Source organism: Pieris brassicae, chromosome 6, assembly GCF_905147105.1.
Source record: "Pieris brassicae chromosome 6, ilPieBrab1.1, whole genome shotgun sequence".
NCBI lineage: Eukaryota > Metazoa > Arthropoda > Insecta > Lepidoptera > Pieridae > Pieris > Pieris brassicae.
In genome coordinates, this window is record NC_059670.1 from 1,236,217 (window position 1) to 1,256,678 (window position 20,462).

At 33.4% G+C, this 20,462-nt stretch overlaps 1 protein-coding gene across 3 annotated transcripts in view; it reads left to right on the forward strand.

Annotated features, from left to right (window-relative positions):
* LOC123710557 (terminal nucleotidyltransferase 5C-like) overlaps positions 1 to 7,712 on the forward strand; it is a 163,506-nt gene extending 155,794 nt beyond the window's left edge. For all 3 annotated transcript variants that reach the window (XM_045662531.1, XM_045662530.1, XM_045662532.1), the window contains 2 exons: positions 2,678 to 3,627; positions 3,945 to 7,712. In XM_045662531.1, the coding sequence (XP_045518487.1) occupies positions 2,678 to 3,627; positions 3,945 to 4,191 (1,197 nt within the window). In that variant the 3' untranslated portion in view covers positions 4,192 to 7,712. The remainder of the gene's footprint in view (positions 1 to 2,677; positions 3,628 to 3,944) is intronic.
* Positions 7,713 to 20,462: the final 12,750 nt, after the last annotated feature.

Below are 20,462 nucleotides of genomic sequence, written 5' to 3' on the forward strand. Positions count from 1 at the left end.
CTTCATAAAGAACTTCACCCCTTTTTTGATTGACATGACTCTAAATTTGTCTTAGTTACTTGTGCTAAACAGGTTGTCGCGACACAAATGATAAATATCAAAAATTTATAGGAGAAAAGTAATAAGGTTCCAATGTATTTTTAAACGACACCTACACGTGTAATACTGGTAGGCTTGCAAGTCCGCTACCTGGTTTAAAGTAATAACCTCTAAATACTTTAAATAATAACAGAATTGTAATAATATTATCGTGTATGGCTTTTATATTACAATAATCCGACGAAAAGATAATATTTCCTGGAACTCATTGACGTCTTTTTGCTTGTTGCAAATATTCGACGTATAAATAAAAATAAATTTAAAGTTTAAGTTTACTTTTGAGTAAAATACTTTTATACTGTATTTTTGTGTGTAAATGCAGCACTTTAAACGACCGCAAAGATATAACAAACGAATCGACTAATGTAGATGGCCTGGCAACAAATTGTATACAGCAAGTCAAGCACATACTCTGCATGTAATCTTATTATTAAATATCTAAACCAAATTTGTTCATAATAAGACATTAATACAAGTAAATTTATTTCTCTATAACTTCCTGTGTTTATACTTAATTTGGCATTAGATCACAGAGCCAATGTTGACTGTAGCCCGACGCAAAGTACATTCAAATCCTAAATATTGGAAATAGAGAAAGCTCTAATAGACAACATACTATAATAGGGATTTCGGAAGGCGCCTAGGAAATATAATAGATTAAAATGAAACATTCATTCTATGCTGGACAACGCCGGGCCTATATGGAGTGGGTTTCATAATAAAACGATGATTTACTTGATACCTACATACTAACTGAAGATATTTACTAACACAGTATAATTAACACAAGTAAATTGTTATTTCCTAATAAAATATTCAGATTACAAAATATGCAATTTACTTTGATAGGACTAATGTTAGCGTATATTGATTTGTAAATTATTACCATAATATACAATTTTGATACGCAATTTTGCAAAACCGTTTAAATCTCACGTAGGCCAACATTATGCAATATACATCATCAATAATTTTGTGAAACCTTTTAATCGAAAACTATATAAATCTAGTGGACCTGACGGACGTTGTGCTGCATAATATTTCAAGCGATTAGGATATTAAACATAGTTTGAAAATACCATCGAGGGAGCCACACAGTACAGTACAGTACAGTATATACAATTCATATATAATAATGCTGATTCTGACACATAGTGTTAAACTCGGGTTCGATTCCAGGTTTCTCTACAGTTCCAAAATGACCAAGAGTTCTTTCAAACAGAATGAATAAATGTTATGTTAATATTATTAAAAACTGCAAATGCCATGGAAGTTACTACAAATGTATTATGAAAAAAAGCGAAGTAAAAATATGTTCTGTAAACTTAATTTGCTATAAAAGTGCAGTCATTGTATTAATGTAAAATCTAATGTAACGGAATGTAACATCTTCAACACAAAACCATAAAGGGTATATAATTTTAATTAAATGGTCATAGACCATAAATTTATGCAATGTTGAAAACATTAAACAACTTAAAGACACCAAGTTTCACTTAATTTTTTTATGTTATAGTAGATTTTGCTCACTTTGTTTAATAAAATATAACGAATATCAAAGAATCATTACAGAAGCATATAAGTATATATTCGTGTCATCTGTGGGTGCTATGTAGATTTGATGTGAAACTACTGTAAAAAGCCTTAGTTCACTCTTAACAGTTCCTATCGTATTTGCTAGTTTCTAAAAGGTGACAAATGAAAAGGCTGTTTGGCTAAATATGATTTCCTGTGGTGTAAAGATGTGGGTAAATGGCTGTAATTAAAAAAATATAAAAGAAATAATAGAGTTATAAGAAAATTCCTCAAGAATAAAAGCTCTAATATCATGTATTATTGAGACAGAATAAAATTTATTACAAGTGATAAATTGGTGCGAAGACAACAATGGATTCACTTTGAATCGGATCACATTAGTATTTATTGTAGGGGCAATTTATTTCCATTAACTGCAACGGAAATTAGTATCCAATAGATTGTGATAAATTGATGTATTGCTAGTCTCTTTACAATTAAATTCGTTACTAACAGAGATTTTTAAAAATGATTGCGCAAAAATCTATATTTGATTAGATATTTTGTTTTAAAACAGAGACAAATACAGCTTCTTCGCGAGTTTATGATTGTGTATTCAATATAAATATAACATCAAAGTATCATGTCTAATCTAACAGAACATTAATAACAGACTCGTAATTATACTATAGGCCGCCATATTTTGACTGCAGTTTTAATTAACCTTAAAATTATTTTTATATTATAGATACATGATATGCCCTATTTTTTTAATAAGAAGATGTGTTGATATATTTGATTAAACGTTCCGATAGAATCCAAAGCAATAAAATATTAACAAATACATAATGTACAAAACTGATGCAGCGATTACTATGCTAATACCAGACATAATCGTCTCGATCTTAGGATGTCTCAACAATAAATCGTTTCCTTTAGTGCTGTAATGTGATTGGTATTTAGGCCACCAGTTTTTGCAGATGTTTGATTTGTTTTTTGAATTTTGAATATTCTCGCCTTGATTTAGTCCCGCAATATTAACTTTATTATTACATTGTTGCAGAGCGAATCGAGCTACACCTCTTTAGAGGAGGGCTGCTTTAGCGGCGAACGCCACGCCGTACTCAGCTACGAGCAAGTGAGGAGGCTCAACGATGTCATGGACGAGGTGGTGCCAATCCACGGCCGTGGCAACTTCCCCACGCTCCATGTGCGTCTGCGCGAACTTGTGGCTGGAGTCCGCGCTCGCCTTGAAGCCTCGCAAACTGAAGGTGGCGCCGGAGTTGCCGTGAGAGACGTCCGGCTTAATGGTGGAGCTGCGAGCCATGTCCTCACAGACCAGTCTCAACCCTATTCGGATATCGATCTCATCTTCACCGCGGAGCTTCCCACGGCCCGCCACTGTGATCGAGTCAAGGCGGCTGTTTTGGGACATCTGGCCACGCTTTTGCCTGCCGCCACTCCCCGGCGTCGGGCTTCTCCAGCCGGTCTGAAGGAAGCCTATGTTTCCAAAATGGTGCGAGTAAATTCCGATGGTGACCGCTGGTCTTTGATATCCTTGGGAATTTCCCGAGGTCATAAATCCGTGGAACTGAAATTTGTAGACACGATGCGACGCCAGTTCGAGTTCTCTGTGGACTCCTTCCAAATAGCGTTAGACTCCTTACTTGCCTTCCACGAGTGCGCTCAGCTGCCAATCGGGGAGAACTTCTATCCTACTGTCGTAGGAGAATCAGTATATGGAGATTTCCACGAAGCCCTTTTGCATCTGTCGGAGAAACTGATCGCAACCCGACAGCCCGAAGAGATCCGCGGAGGGGGCCTGCTAAAATACTGCGCTCTACTGGCAAAGGCTTACCGACCGGCGCGACCTGACAAGATTAAGATCCTCGAACGCTACATGTGCTCAAGATTCTTTATAGACTTCCCTGAGTTGGGACAACAACGAGCCAAGCTCGAGGCATATCTCCGGAACCACTTCGTTGGCCTGGAAGAAGAGGCGCTAAAGCACAGGTTTGTTAATGAATTATAATATACTATAAATTAAATGTCCTGATCAAAGAATCTGGTGAAGTGTACCTATTGCGTTATTACTTATTTTCTTAGAAACGCGGCTTGCTATATTTATTTTCCCAAAAACTTGCACTTTTATGATGTAATCGGTGTTACATATTTAGATGTAGTAACTGGTTTTTCCTGTTTTTGTATATAACATGACATTGGAGTCCCAAAAGCGTATTCTAGTAAAACAAAACCTGTTTAGACTTGTTGGTTGCCAAGGCTTTATTCTACTAATGATACGGTATATATCTAAAGTTGTCCGTCTGCAGGTACCTGACGCTACTGCACGGAGTTGTGCGCGAGTCGACAGTGTGCCTGATGGGTCACGAGCGGCGGCAGACGCTGGCACTGATCGAGGCACTGGCATGTCGCGAGCTGTGTGCACGTGCCGTACTCCTGCCGCAAATGGTAGTGCCGCAGTATTACGTATGCGTGTGCGCGTGTGCAGCGTGTGCAGCCTGCGCGACTTACGCGCCATGCTGCGAGTGCTGCCGCCCGCAGCTGTGCCCCGCGTGACCCTTACGCGACCACGACCGACCATGAATTTAGTGCCAAATGTATATAATATATGTATGATACGCTGTGTGTATATAATGTGAGATTCGCTTGAACCAACGCGGTTACACTCTGCGTCAATTCGATGTTGCTCACTCTACGGATCAATTCTTGTCAATTCGTTGTGATGGGCTCGCGCATCTTCCTGACATCACCGCGACATTCATTCGCCGATTTCTAAATTCTAACTCGGCTCGCCCCCGGCTCGTAGACGCGTGATATAATTTTTGATGGTACTCCTTTCGTGTTGATTGCTTAATATGTTAGCAGTACGGAAATTGTGGATCACGCCAGACCAACCGCACCGTAATCCCGAGTCGACGGTCTACGGCTCGCGATGCCCATGGCCTATTAAAAGACTAGTTAGTTATTTTTAAGCTGTTATGTATAAATCGTTTCTCATAATGTAATGGCATGTCTCTCTCAATAAAGACCGCGAAACTGATTGATGATTCATTCCTCATTTCATTAACTCTTCATATTCCGTAGTTAAGCCATCTGATGACAGGCGACAATCGTATTAGTCCTATAAGCATTTACAATGCACTAGATGGTGTGTCAGAAGAGAACAATGATGCTAATAAGTCATGAGATGGTTTATCTAGTCATTCAAAGCCCCGCCTCGACCGACAGGCCTTGAAACGCGACAAACGACATTTATCTAAATTTTAATGAAAATATTTGAGTGTACAGATGCAAACAGACGCGGAGTAAGATGTACTAAAGTTGGATCTTGATGACTATTTTGTAAAGGTCAATACGGTTCGTTCCTCGTGAGATAAATGACCTATTTTACTAAATATTTATTAATCTAAAATTGTATGTATACACTTCTATCGTAATCGCTTTAATTATTGTATGCGGCTTGGAGAAAATATACCAAAATAAAAATAAACTAAAAAGAAAAAGCCAAGATGAATACAATGTTAAAGTAATATTGATATAAAACACTGTTTATAAATATTTTAAGAACATTTACAAGTAGTCATGTATCAGAGTACTTAGGAACATGTTTTTAAGTTTCAATAAACAGTAGTCGATATGCGAATTGTGATGTAATTGTTGTAGAATAATGTTGTCGAGGATTATATACTTACATAACATATTATCTAGTTAAATTCGATAGAGTTATATTATTGTTGTATTTAATAGTGATACGAATGGTGTAAACAGTGTCCGGCCAAATCGTGCATGTCTTATCTAGTTGCCAACGCAAAGTTATATGTATACAATTGTATGGATTAATTCTAAGTTGTCTAGGTCCGGAGTACTGAGTACAATCTGCTAATCTTTAAGGATCTTCGGAACAATGAACGATTTTATGAACGAATTTTTCTATCTTGCTCACGAAACAAATTTAAGATCACATTTAACCGATTTGACAAAATTTTGTTCACTCTTCGCTTCGGATGACTTTTCTACATTGTCTGCGTTCTTGTCATAACATCCTAAGCTTCCATTGTTAATATCTAATGTATCATAGTTTACCACATGTAGATTAAACGTAGCTATGTAATTATCGCGTATTATCCCAAACCCGAGATCGTATGGACGGAACGCAGTGCAATTTTTTGATGTACCTAGACGTAGACCACATGTACTTAGTGATGTAATTTAAAATACATAATGTAGCTATTGAGAAATTAAACTATATTCCATTTATTAAGATTATCACTAGTATTTCGCCTGGTACACTTTAACAAGTGTAGTGAAAGCTGGACATACACTTACGGATGCTATCGAAAGATTCGAAGCCAAGGTAGGATGCCTTTCGGAATATCTAAACAACATTTAATTTTGTCTGCTCCGTTGTGTCTTCGGCCTACGCTATCGACACAGGCGTCTAAGTTGTGATTTGTGATCTTTTTGACGGATATTTTTAAATCGCCTTTGTTATTGTCATTTCTTAATACAGAATCTTATCATTCAATTCATTTATAACGTCACTACTATCAGCATGTCTATTGATGAAATTGTAATGATTCTCATGGAGTTTATGTTAATTGGATGGTTAGATTCGGTCATCTGTGATTATTGATTATATTGTAGTTTGACTATTGGCATAATCGTTTTCTTAAATCTACCTCCTGGAGAGACTTTATACGGTAAATTTTTATTCATGGAATACTTAATAAAATAGTAGATTATAAATCGAGTTGACCTTTACCCATATTAGCATATGGGTGATTTCTTTTACTCTTTTGACCCAAAATTTTTAAGGTCCTGTATAATGAGGTAGTCTTTTTTTTAATTTTTGTATAGTTTTACATAGCATCTTTATTTTTCAAAATTATTATAAGGTTAAAAAATAAACGTTTTTATTAAGTATTCGTTAGAAATGATAAAGATTTTAGCGATGACCCTTTTCTAGGCTTTTATAATTAATTGCTTACTTAACGGTCTTAATATATACAATAAAATCGAGAGACATGATATTGTAAGGTTTTATTTTTCTATAGTTACCATCAGTTTTCAGCTAGCCTTATTTTTAATTATTTTTTAATCTACTTATGCATTGTAAACCGTTTGTGTGTTTCCATTTAATATTCTTTCACATAAATGTTTGTCGTTAGTTTTTTGAAAATTTAAAGAACAAAGTGGCAGTTTCGGATATTAAACAAAACACACAAATGTAAAAACGTTGCTTCGAAAGATTTAAAGTACTAAAAGTCGTTAAAGTTCGATATTACAGTGTGAAAAAATATTTACTTTGGTTGTTAATAATCCGTGATATTTTTTTGATCAAACAAAATTTTATTTTATCAAATACGACGTGTAGATGTTATTCTTACATGTAAGCGGCTTAATAAATTAACGATAAGTTCAAAATATTATTTTATCACTCTGAAAAAAACTTTGAAGTATAATCTAATCGATCTACTTTGTCTAACTAGTCGTTCATTTGTCGTCCTAACTGTAATGTCGAACTATCGAAGTGGCGTCAGGTCCCGCCGCTCATATGTTACAAGCGAAGCCGGGGCCCCAGACTCTCTAGAGTAGATGCTAGTACATAAAGCTTTAGATTGTATAAGCTTATTATAAGTTTTGAATACCTTTCCTATAGTGAAAAAATCCGAATTCTATATCTAAAATAAAAAAAAAGATTTAAATATTTATGCCCGTTGCGTCTCTAGTTCTCTTACCGAGGCTGGCGAGGGACAATAAATATTCAGTGACGTCAACACAACGCCCTGCTTGTACTGAAAACTATATGTCGAGGGCAAGATCAAATAGAACCTTTCAGTCCTTAAATAAATCTTTTTCACATAAATAAAATTCGGATTTCTTTGAGTTGAGGTAGCGTATATTTACACTTATTCATATATTTTCTCTTCCAAGTTGCCTGTTTCGTATAACATGAGGCGTAGACTCGCTGTTGTTGGGTTACATAATGTTTATATTTGTGAAGAGTTTTAAGCTATTGTAAATTTTACAGAAAACTAAATAAAAATGTTGTGAAAATAAATTATAAAAAAGTGATAAACAGTGATTTGGTGTTTTATTCATCTCCCTGACCTTTTAGCTTAGACACATTTAAACTATAAAATATTATTATATTTTACTGTAATTGCAGTAAAAATAAATAATTTATTTGCATGAATATAGTACATAAATATTATGGTGGTACAATCTAAAGTTCGCATATTCTGCCACATAATGGCGGCCAAATTTATTTTCAAAGGAATTTTACATAGAAGTTACATGTATTACGAGTTATTTCATTGTCAATTCTTTTGTTATGTGTAGTGATAAAATACCACATTGTTAAATATATATTATTACGTAAACAGTAGTATCAGGATTATACCCTAGAGGTCCAATTCTACAATATCGGTTAGGCAGGAAAGGCTTCGTGACTGACAAAAAATATAAAGCAATGTGTCAAGGCTAGAAGTAGCCAGTATTCTGAAGCATTTTTTTTACATAGTCTAGTACAATAGAGCTTTTACATATTCGTAGATAAATAAGAATGGTTTCCCCTACCTTAGACACATTGCGACAATGTACTACACTACACTAGCTCACGTAGTATTTACTAGAGGAAGTAACTTCGTCGTTTTGTCCCGAATTTCACTGAAATAGTATTTTCCAAAGAAACTAGAGACAAACAAATTTACAACAACGTATAGTAGAATTTAAAATTATGTAAATAATTATAAGTTTATAATGATAATACATAGCTTCAATCCGGTTAAAAGGTGTTTTCTTTCAACATATTGTTAGCGGTAGTTGATCTAGTTCTTAGGGTAGGAAATTAAACACTTCAATGATGACTTAATTCACTATAATTTCACTGATTTTACGTGAACTGTATAACTTCAAACTTGTACAAAGAAAAGGCCCGTGCGCATGTGTCACAACCTCTTTTATGATCACAACTCCATCCTCCGACTCGACCATCCCACTTCGGGAAGATGGTCGAGTCAATTCGTAACAACCCGTAAACAACCGAACGAGTCAAACGAATTGCACATGCGCACTTGTAGCAAGATTATTCTTAAGAATGTTTCATAAAAATGTTTAGAATTTAATTAAATTAATATTAGAAACAAACAATATAGTAGATTTTTTTAATCTTGTAAACGCTGTTTAGTTTAGTAGCATATAATAAAATAGTTAATCAAACGAAAATTGTAAGCATTTAAAGAGTAAAAATATATCTTTGCAACCAAATGGGATGGAAGCATTTCTAAATTTCTTTGATACTGTTCACACACAGCACGTATTCTTTACCGTAAAACAAGTGTTATTTGCGCACGGGTAGAACATACATAGCTGGAATTCAAACCTGCCAAAAGAATTTGGAACGGCCAGGACTTCTTATAAAATGTATACAGACTTGTCGCCGATTCGAAGGCATTGTTAACTCTGTCAGACTGTGACAGATAACTCGTTGACATTGACAGTCTGTACCCTGTAAGATATTTATGATATTGTGTGGTGTTGCCATTCCAATCAAATAAATGAAATGGTTTTTTGTTTATATTACATTATATATCATATAACACGAACTTTTACACATTCTAATAATAATTTAGGTGATTAAATACGGTACTTCGAGAAGTGGAAGTTAATGTAGTATAATTACTTCATTTCAAAATTATAAAAAAATATTATGTTTTGGCGTTTGAACAGAACTTTCAATATTCTAGAAAATGAAATTAATATTTGATGCAGAACGATTTTAACCAAGTGATTGATATGAGCAATACTTTAAGTTTACCTTAATTCTAATTACTATTTTGTTTCAAAGGCCTAAAACCCCTCAGTGAAGTAAGGGCCTTCAGCATTTCAAAACAATTTTTTTTCGTCAGGTGTCGACAAACATCTACCACGTATATATGCTACAAATTTAAGTCAGACAGAAGCAGCTGTAAACATCAAGTATTAATTATTGTAAATCAAATCAAAATTTCGTAATCCGTTTCATATACATGTGTCCCGTTAACTGCGTGTTCTAGATACAATAATTCAACATTCTAGTATAGGACCTTCAGTGTACTGTTTCAAAACTTAGTACTAAACTTACATATTTCTATAAAGAAACTTTTAAAAAGTTATTATATATATGTATATGTATTGAAGTGAAACTTCTTTATGGGCGTCACATTTCTCGGTTACGCGTCACATTTTTCCGTTACGCGCCATCTTTTTCTTGTCCCTACCACGGTCGATTTGAAGAGATTCGAAGCCATTCATTACAAAATATATAATAACGATAACAATTATAGTAATAAATCTATTACAATTAATGAAATTCTTTAATAATCTTAGTAGTAATGAGGTAAAATGAAATAATTGTTTTATTTGTATGCATGTCTATGATAGCAAAAGCCTTTTGTTACACTTTATCTAATTTAACTTTATTTAACCAATTTCTATAAAGTTTCATATAGTAGATAATTTTTCGAAAAATAATGTCATACAGAAGTTTCAATTGTTACGTGTGTACACCAGTACACGCACACATTTTTATTTTTATATTGTTTATGGTAAGTAAATACGGTAAATAATGCATTACTTATTTTATTAATTAGAACAGTGACTACCTTTGTAAAATATAAGTCTGTATGAATAGGTTCAGAGAATAGGCCCCATAATAGATTTTGTTATATAGTTTACAGGATTATAATTCTAATAGCAGGATATTAATTAGTAATGTCTTATGCAATAAAATCTTAAACTCGCGACGCTGCGTTGTGATTCACATATAAGTCATTGGTTTAACAATATATATTGATAAGTTATACGGTTTTAGATTCAAGATGAATGAAAGCGTGCAGTGGCATATATAACTAGTCTGGCCATAAATACTGTTACATAAAAACGTTTTTTTTCTTCAACTTTTTAATTATTTTGAATTTAGAACACGAATAATATTTCATTAACATTATCACTATATTAATAATAATATTATTACAATAAGGCATTGGGTGTTAAGAAAAATACCATTACATTGGTCGACAAAGTGGTCATGGAGCCGTCGGTCATATTCCAGACACTTCAAAAGCTTGGTATCAGCCGTATGTTATTATAGATATTTGCTGCTGAAGTGACCGGTGTGGTAGGGCGCGTCTTATGAAGGAGTCGCAAAACTACATTGCTACAAGACATACAAATGCTCATATATCATATGATAATGAATTTAATGGAGCATTTGGAAAATTCAATTATATCTTTAAATAGATATAATTCTGACAAAGTTTCATGAATAACGAAGCTGTACTTATGATGTATGAAATGAAAACTCAAATTCGCAGTATAGAGTCGTGATAGTACTTTAACAAAACCAATATTTAAATCATATGGTTCTAGCAATATTAATGTAATACGGTACTATGGTAATACGGTTTAATTACCCATAATATTTTTTTTTATTTGTCTTGTATTGTGTTAAGAACATTCATTTAACACTTCAATTCTCTTAGTTGCAACGTATCACTAGGCCATTCCAAATGTTTTTTGTGTATTGGCAAAATAATTGTATTAACAAAATAATATGCTAAGACATATTCACTATCAACTTTAAAACTTTTAGACACACTTTACACTTTTATACCTATCGTTATACAGGGTAATTCGACGAAATATTTATTGTGATAATTTTATCCCTTAGAAAAACTGATAGATTTGAGTTATCATGTTTTTTAGCTTTTTCAAAATAAGCCAAAAAATTCAACATCAAAAATGTATGTCTTCCTTCGGATTTACAAAAATAATTAAATCCTTGATATTTACCATTATTAAAACAACAATTATCGGTTTAAATTTAAAAGTGCGAGACGAAAAATGACTCTATTGAGATTTTTCCATTAAAATGCAATATCGATTAACCTATTTGAATTAAACTTATAATCGCTGTATACTTGCAAGGTTACGTTTGTATTGGACTGAGAAAGTGCACAAAAAATAAAATATGCACGTAGTAACTATTATAACCTGTATACTATTGTTACGAAGACGGGTCGAGTGCAATGTCTCTAGATTTTTCCACTAGTTAAAGAACTTTTCAGCAGGCTGTAATATGATTTCTGACCGTTTCAGGAGAGGGTCAATCACATTTTAGAAAATTGTAATTTCCATAATGTTACCCTAGTTTTCAGGAAGCTGAAACCTTTATTCAGTCGGTTTCAGAACATGTGTAGTAGAGTGGTGCAGTTTTCAGGCGTTTTCAGGCCTAGGTATACCCCTTTGATGAAGAATATTCTAGACCGAACTTTCTAGATGTGAGACAATGACGAAATGATACGAGACAGAGAGAGAGAGAAGATCAGAACTTTCTCGAAACTAGACTGAGCACTCTAGAACGCCGTACGACAAGGACGGAGCAACGTGCGAAAGAGACAAAGAGTGCGGACGTTCTAGAATTGTGCAATCGCTACTCAGTAGCAAGCCCACCTAGAGAGTTTTCGAATATTGTTTAGAATTATTCCCAGGGATATATAAGCGAGCCGAAACGCGACTAGTCACTTTTGTTTTGAATGCGATAACAAGAGAGAAACACCGAAGCGATAAAGTGATAAAGTACTGTGTGAAGTGTGCATAAGTGATGTAATTAGTGACTGTTTTTGTGTGTGTTATAAGTGCATTTCTGCGATTAATTTGTGTTCATAAATTCCTCGTTGATTTATCAAGAAATAAACCCTTGAAGAAATCTACGGCATTTTCTATCCGATCCCCTAGCTCGTAACACTATTATAACCAGCATTTTTTCATTACCATCATTATTATAGCTTATACAAAGTGAAATCAAATAAAAATGGTTAACTTTCAATCGTTTAATACATACAATTGAAGTAATAATGTGATACAAAAAATAAAATATATTTATTAAATGAATAGTGTATCTGTTGCATTTAAGTGGTCTCTAATTTCCTAATAATTAATAGAACTTGTGTAATTATAAATCAAACTTCGTTAATTGCTAATATTTATGAGGAAAAAATTGAATAATTTTCAAGCTACGCAATTTTAGTTAGAAAACTTGAGAGCATAATGTTTTTTTAATTGAGAACTGAGATACATAATGTTCAATACTCTATTTCAAAATCCATCAAAGCCGATACCAGTTTAATCGTGACCTTATACACACAGTTACGTTTAAGGTTCTATGTACAAGTGTTCTACACCACATTACATTGTTTGTTCGGACACAGTAAACTTATTAGCTGCCGCACCAATTAAAGCTTTTACAAATAGAAATATTCAAAAATATCATTATAATGTAATTTTATTCAAGAAATATACTTACATAATTTAAATTGTAATAAAGGTCGTAAAAAAAGGATTACTAACTAAGTACTGTTATGCTAATAGTAAAACCTAGTTCGGCTAGGTTCCTCTGTCTAGAAAAATGTTGCGGAAGACATGTCCACAAAGAACGTTTCATACCCAATGTTAATATTCAATTATAGCCTCAATACATCCTTTCAGAGGAAGTAGGCTTACACGTCGTCTGGATAAGGGAACAATCAATATAGGACCCATCGAAGAGGTTAGACTGATCACAAATATACATATTTGACAATCTTATGGCACAATTTTTGTAATCTGTGCTCAAGCAGCACGGCGGGTAGGTCAGTAGGGGTAGAGATCAATTTACCTATAAATTAGGAAAGGTCCTACCCTTAAACCAACCAACCATAATACCTGTGAAATATATGAAGGATTTCAAATACTTCAATTCTTTTAGCTCGACTAAATTCTTTTGTCAAGGTTGCGCGGTGCAGTGCAAGGGGCCCTCGAGATCGTGATGTAGGGGTTTAGGGCCCACTTTATCTATGTATTAGAGGGAAAAGGCAGATTCTTAAACGAAAAAGGTAATGACGTAATCTGTAATTTACGAATGCTTTCAATTGCTTAGCGTTACTGTTCCGCTCTAAGCTAATTCCTTAGGTAGGTTGCGAGGTGCGCTGGGCCACACGCGAGTTGAAGTCTGAAGAGTTCCATGACATTGCCTTGCCACTATGTTTCAGAAAACAAATGAAATTGACTAAAAAGTATTTTCTTTTTTCACCTCGTTTGCATTTCAGAGGCTCTCAGGGTCGCTTTGATAACCCAGATCCATAAGTATATCTAATAACAAGACGGCGATAGTCTCTATCGACTGCAAAAAAGTGAATAAATCTTCGTGTCCCATTACTGTTTCATTATTACAGTAACTGTAAAACAAATGATATTCCGAGAATGTAGAACATTTATTCCATAATTTGAGTTTGTTTTTCAGTTCAGGTTCAATGTTCGATTTTAAAATGACCGCAATTTCTAGAATAAACAACGGGTCAGAATAAATACATGGAAAATCATCGAATGTTGCTAGAAAAGAAAATTAGAATAGTATGCAGTAAAGTATTTCTAGTGAAAACTATGTTCGTTATCTTTGGGTTTGCTTTCACTTAAGTCGTTTATTTTATATTCCCTAAAAGAGATATCGGCGCTCTCTACACTCTAAATCTACTATTGATATAGCCTCCTCACAACGCCATTAACGAAGTCATTAGGCTGTATCCAGACGATCTAATCTATCCCTATGCTTGAAAGAAAAATATGTTTTAATAAGCGAGACCTAACAAATTAAGTATGAATACGTGTTTCCCATTATAACCATTCGTTTGGGAATAGCCAGTCGCTATCCGAACGTAACGACTCTTAATCACAAATAAACAACATACACTGCAGAAGAAAACACACTCACAAACTACACACACAAAGTAACAGACACATGTATGACAATACCTAACATCTAAAACCGGAAAACATCCACATCCCCGCCCTGGATTGAAACGCTTAGCAGACTCGCTCTAAAGACGAGCTCAAAATATCAATTAGAATTAGTACTTCCAGTTCCTATTTCATTTCTGTATCAAATTCGGTATCGTTAATGATTTATCTTTCTCTATTTTGAGTCTTTTTAGGTTAGAAAAGATAGAGGACGACCTCCATTATACTGGTAGGTGAATTAAAAGAGATTGGAAAATAGCGAAGATGAGAGACAAATGGAAGAATTTGGATGAGGCCTTTACTCCGTCAGACGTCGTGTACCTACTAATATTATACGTAAATATAATAACAAAAAATCTATAGTCTCTATAGTCTAACTCGAATACTTATTATGATTTTTTATTATGTTGATATGTTTATTGTTAGGTTATTTAATATATTTAAGTTTTAACTAATCATTAGTATTATATTATTTGTATTATATTTCTATGTGTCTAAAGAACTTTGCCACAATTCTTTTTATATTTAGATTTTTATTGATTTTTGTTGCCTCGACATTGCTTAAGGCTGGCCGTTGCTCTTGTAATGCATTTCCATTTTCGTTTCCTATTTTATGATAACTATTTAATAATTAAAAACCTTCGCTTTTCGTTTATCCAAAATTATTTTGTGGACTTATTTTATGTTTTTGTCGGTTTTTGATGCTCATTTCGCCTCATTCAGACGCAAACCACTTCTCAACGGTACATTTTACAGATATTTATCGAACCAACCCTTGGCATCAATAGGTTTTTTTCGGATAAAAGCAATGCTTTATCAACCCAAGAAATTTTTTTTATCCATTGTTTTAAACAAACAGTAATTTCTTTTGAAGGTTAGGGCTAAAAATCATGTAATTTTAATACTGGTAGCGCCATCTATGTGTCAACCTACGAACTTTTCAACCCGCCTTCAATTTCTTTTTTATTACAAGAGATTTTTGTAATAAAACTAAATTTAGCTTAAAACTAAACTGTATAGAAGTATTTACAATAAACAAAGTCTCTTATCATATGACGTTTGTTATTATTTAACCGTAATTGGAGTTTAATCGGATCCATTAACATGCACTTGTCAACGCTCACACTTGACCCGCTCCAAACTTTGTCAACTTAACGCTAATAAACACGAGGACTGATAAACACACAGTATAATTAAGACAGTAATTCAGATAAAGGTTAAATCCTTTAATATTAAGAGCATTAAGTTGTGTTATTAAGAGGCAAAAATCATTTTGCCTAGTGCGAATCCACGAGCTTTTTGACCAAAAATAACCTCAAAAAACTCATTCCCTACAACTTGTTGACAAAGATTTGTAAATTCAGATTATCGTTTATTAAAACCTAAACATAACAATCAAATATACATTATTTACAAATTATATTAACCAACTTAGTTATAAAAAAACAAATTTTAGAAGATAACATACTAACTAACTTATATTTAATTAGGTTTATACAGTTGGAAGTTGATAATTATGCTTTGTATTCATAAACTAAAGTTAAAAATGTATTATTATACAATGCCAGTTTTAACTTTGAATTAATAATACATTCTAAAACAATAAAAAAGGCTGATTTATATAATAGGGTATATAGAAAAAGAGTTGAGTATTACAATTAAATATATATTCTTGTATTTCAGCCACCATCGAGATGGCCATGGCCATCTAGACTCAAAACTACTACTAAAGTAACTACACACAGACTCGACTAATATTTCACAGACTACAAAAAATAAATCTACATAGTCACAGATATTACTAGTATAAATGTAATAAGCTGAAAACAAAACAAAATGCAAGTGCATTGACTGACATCCGACCGTGAGGTGACGCGTGAATGACATCCGTTATCTTCACCATTACGATTATTTATCAGAACATTATTCGCTGCGAATTAGTACCATGTTACTTCTTTCATAATTTGTTCAAAGTCCATCCTTATATCAACCAATGTAGGTCTTAAAGAAAGCGTACTGTTGTTGACTACTACCGGTGATACAGAAGAATATTAACGATATATTTCTTAGCATATTAGGCTGTTGACTGTTATACTACTGTTGCTTAGTTGGTAAATCAGACAGCACAGAAGCTGACGCGGCTGCAGCGAAAATAATAAACGGCTCAAATATAAGAGGTTTTCCTTTTCAAAGTTGATTTTATTTCCTTTGGAGTAGAGACTCTTGGGCCGTTAGTTACAAGTACAAAGGCGCTAGTTAAAGATTAATAAATTCTTCCAGCGACGATATGCTGCCAGCATTAAAGGCGCAAAATTTTTTAAATTAGTTTTTTTTTCCTTTTTAACAATTTTTATTTATTATCATTGTTATTTAAGCTAATTTAGTTTTATATGACAACACAAATCCAATATTAAACCGTTTGTTATATAATCGCTTTTGCTTAACCAATTGACCTTGTTAAATACAGTACGTTATTCATCTACATCATTTCTGATCCAAAGTATTAAATAAAAACAAATTATTCTCCTAAGACCACGCGATTCATCACTGATTTACATTATCTGTTTACAATGAGAAGTTTATGTCATGCATAAGTAAATTATGTACTCGTAAATAGAACGATACTACGTGTTAGGAAATTTTTCTCTGACGCACAGTAGATTTGGGCATATCCAAAACATACGTGAGTGTCACATGACGCTGCCGTTATGGGTAAAATTAAGATTAGAGACTTAGCTACTTAATAGAATACGTTATATTTGTACTAAATCCAATTTCATTTTTATTTATAGACATTTTGATAGACGTCTTTTGTGTACGTCAATTTTTGATTAGTTTCTTCAAAATGTCATCTTTTCACTTTTTTACTCGTAACTTTTATAATTTTGTATTTATGATAAAAAGTTACATTAACGTAATTGTAGGCGACTTGCTTTGTTTTTAAAAAAAATTAGTTCGTTGGATAGTTTTGAAGATATAGGCAAAAATGTGTTTTCACCCCTTTTACCAAGATGACGGCTGGGGCACAAGGCCGCCAACCTCACAAACTTTGGTTTAAGATTCTGATGACTACATGTAAAACACACAAAATAAAATTGCTTCCTCTAATAAATGTTCAGTTTGGCCCTCAAATTGTAACATTTCAATGAACTAAACAGGGAAAATCGTATACAATTTTAACGGATGTCAAATGTATTTAATAGGAGCAATAATAATTCGTTTAATAGCATTTTTTTTCATTTCGGTTTATAAATAATTTTCCACTGGGTAAACATAATTTACACGATAACATCCGCTTATTATTCAATAGTCTAAGGTTATTTTTAAAATCACCTTTAACGTACATTTCTTTGAGCGCCAGTCTGGGAGAAAATTGAAAAACTTTGAACATAACGAGACATGAAAAGGTTTGAAATAAACTGTAAGGAAAAATTATTTATTACCTTTCATCGACGTTATTGAGGGAATTATTAAATTATATAAAAATACAAAGGGCAGAGTAATTATAAGTGTCGTCTATGTACTACAGGTTATTAATAAAAGTCAGGTCGTTTTAATCGTAAACTCTTGAATAATCTTGGACGCTAGCAACTGTGCGCGGTCTTAGGAGCGTATTTTGACGTGTTTTAATGTGTATCAGAGATATTTACAGATGTTATGGGTACAGGTTATTTTTTACAAGAGATTTTTAATTTACGTTGTCAACTTATTAGTCTTCTTGAGTCTACTGGCCGTGATACACAAAATTATACTATTATATATTACTACGCTTCTAAGACTTTGGGTTTTCTCGAAATCTATAGGTTGGATGACAAGCAGACATACTTGCTACGTCTGTATCATCATTTTTCTATTCAAAATAATCAGTCTTTTGGGACTGTCAAATGTTATCGATTCATAGATTGAAGATCCTATACTGAACACCAAGATAATTGTACATTGTTGCAAACCCTGGACCTAACGTTCTGCCTCTAATATATTCGTAAATCACTAATATTGTACAACCATATACTTAGGCATGTGTCTGAGAATGTCCATTTTAAAACGTTGTAAATAACATAAATCTCTTATTTGTATTTGGAAGTTAATTAAGCTTGATTAGAAAGATATTTCAATTAAGGTATGTTGTGCGAAGACTTATTTATCTGGGTTACATTTGAAATAGTCTAGCAATTTTACATACAAAATGTACGAATACTGTTATATAGCGTTTAAAAAGAGTTCGAATTATTCCAGTTACTCACAAATAGCAATTATATATTTCTCGACATTATGTTTGTTAGTAATCATATCAATCAAATATACAGTATTTTAAAATTTAATAAAAAGAATATTAAAACTAGTTTTAAAAGTTTGGTTCCAGTGGCAATGTACCTTTAACGCTGGCAGTATTTCCTTGCTGTATTGCGATACTTATTCGTTGAAGCAAAGTTGGAGGAAAGACTATTATATTTGAGCCGTTCAGCCTGCTCAGCGGCTGCACCAGCTTTATTGCTTGTCCGAAGGAGGTGAGACGGGACAAACGTCCATACATGTATATTTCTCTTAGTTTACAAGTGGTATATATTTGTTGCTTTATTAGTGAACTCTTTTATAATGAGTTTACGTGCGTGTATTTTGTTTAAAATTTCTAAAGATTTGTAACATTAATGCCACACCAAAGAGCATGGCCGGAAGTGGCCCGTAATAGACGCACACGCGAAAAACTACACCGACCGAACAAGCGACGGGGAATTCCCCGTTCCGTTCGATAAACGCGCATAGAGTTGATTGATCTCAGGGATCCCAAAAAGCCCTTAAGTAGATCCGCCCCTGCCAAACAGTGTAATCTGTATGAGTCTAATGTTATTTTCAATTAATCTCTTTTTTGCAACTGTGTTTAAACTGTTTATTTTTTTTATTTTTAATATGTATTTTGTAATTTATATAGATCCTATTAGAAGCGGATGAATGAATTATTTGAATATATAAACAATCAGTTTTTGTATTATTAGATAATAATTGTTGTACCTTGTAATTTTTAACTTAACTAATTTTTATAACCCAAAATGAGGCAGACGTATTTATGTATCCGTTGTTTCGCTGACGGATTGAAATAAATTTTATATTACTCGGGGTCAGTTAAATAAACTATTGAAGAGCAATCCAGCAAAGGCACCCCGTTCCAGACTCGTCGTGGACTTCACAAATGTTACGGGGCTGAACTCCAACATCCACGTTTTAGCCGAGCAGCACCACTATGTAGAATCAGATGCTCACTGAAGTATTACATAAAAAAATCATATAATACATTGCAGTATATAAAATAATGTTAAATCAAGGCCTCTCGATTAAAGCTATACCTTTTCTAATTAAATACGTTTGTTTCGCAAGGAAACGCCCATTATCTTGAACTTTATAATTCAAGGTTGTAATACTTAAAATTATCTTACAATTTCGTAAAATGCATCGTCTTAATTAAATTAAAATCGTTTAAACTGCTTTTGCATGTTTGAACAGATTTGTATGCAAAGCACCTCTACGGTGGCTGGGTCAATCGGATGCTTTAAGTAATAGAAGATATTATTTTCACTCGTATAACAGAAGAATAAATAGTAAAACGATATACAATTTAATCATAGCTGAAGATAATCCCTGTATCTGGCATCCCTACACCATATACTCTCGGGGCGTAACTCCGACTTAGGTAATCAATCGCCACGCCACAAGCCAATTCTTCTTCAGAAGAATGAGCCTTGGCTCGTACAGTATCATTTATATTAAAGATTGGTATCAGTTAGTAAAACTCCTGAGGTCGATTCCCGGTAAATGTACTCGTAAATGTTTTGACTGTGATGGCTGATGATCTTCGTGCTTGCTTGCTGTAAGATACGCAGAAATGTGTCTTCCCCATTCCTGTCGATTGAAACTCTATTATACAATTTATATTACTTACACAGGTGTTTTAAAGATATATTACATAAATATAACCTTTGTTCCTGGACAGACATTTCTTCAGAACGACTTGTTAT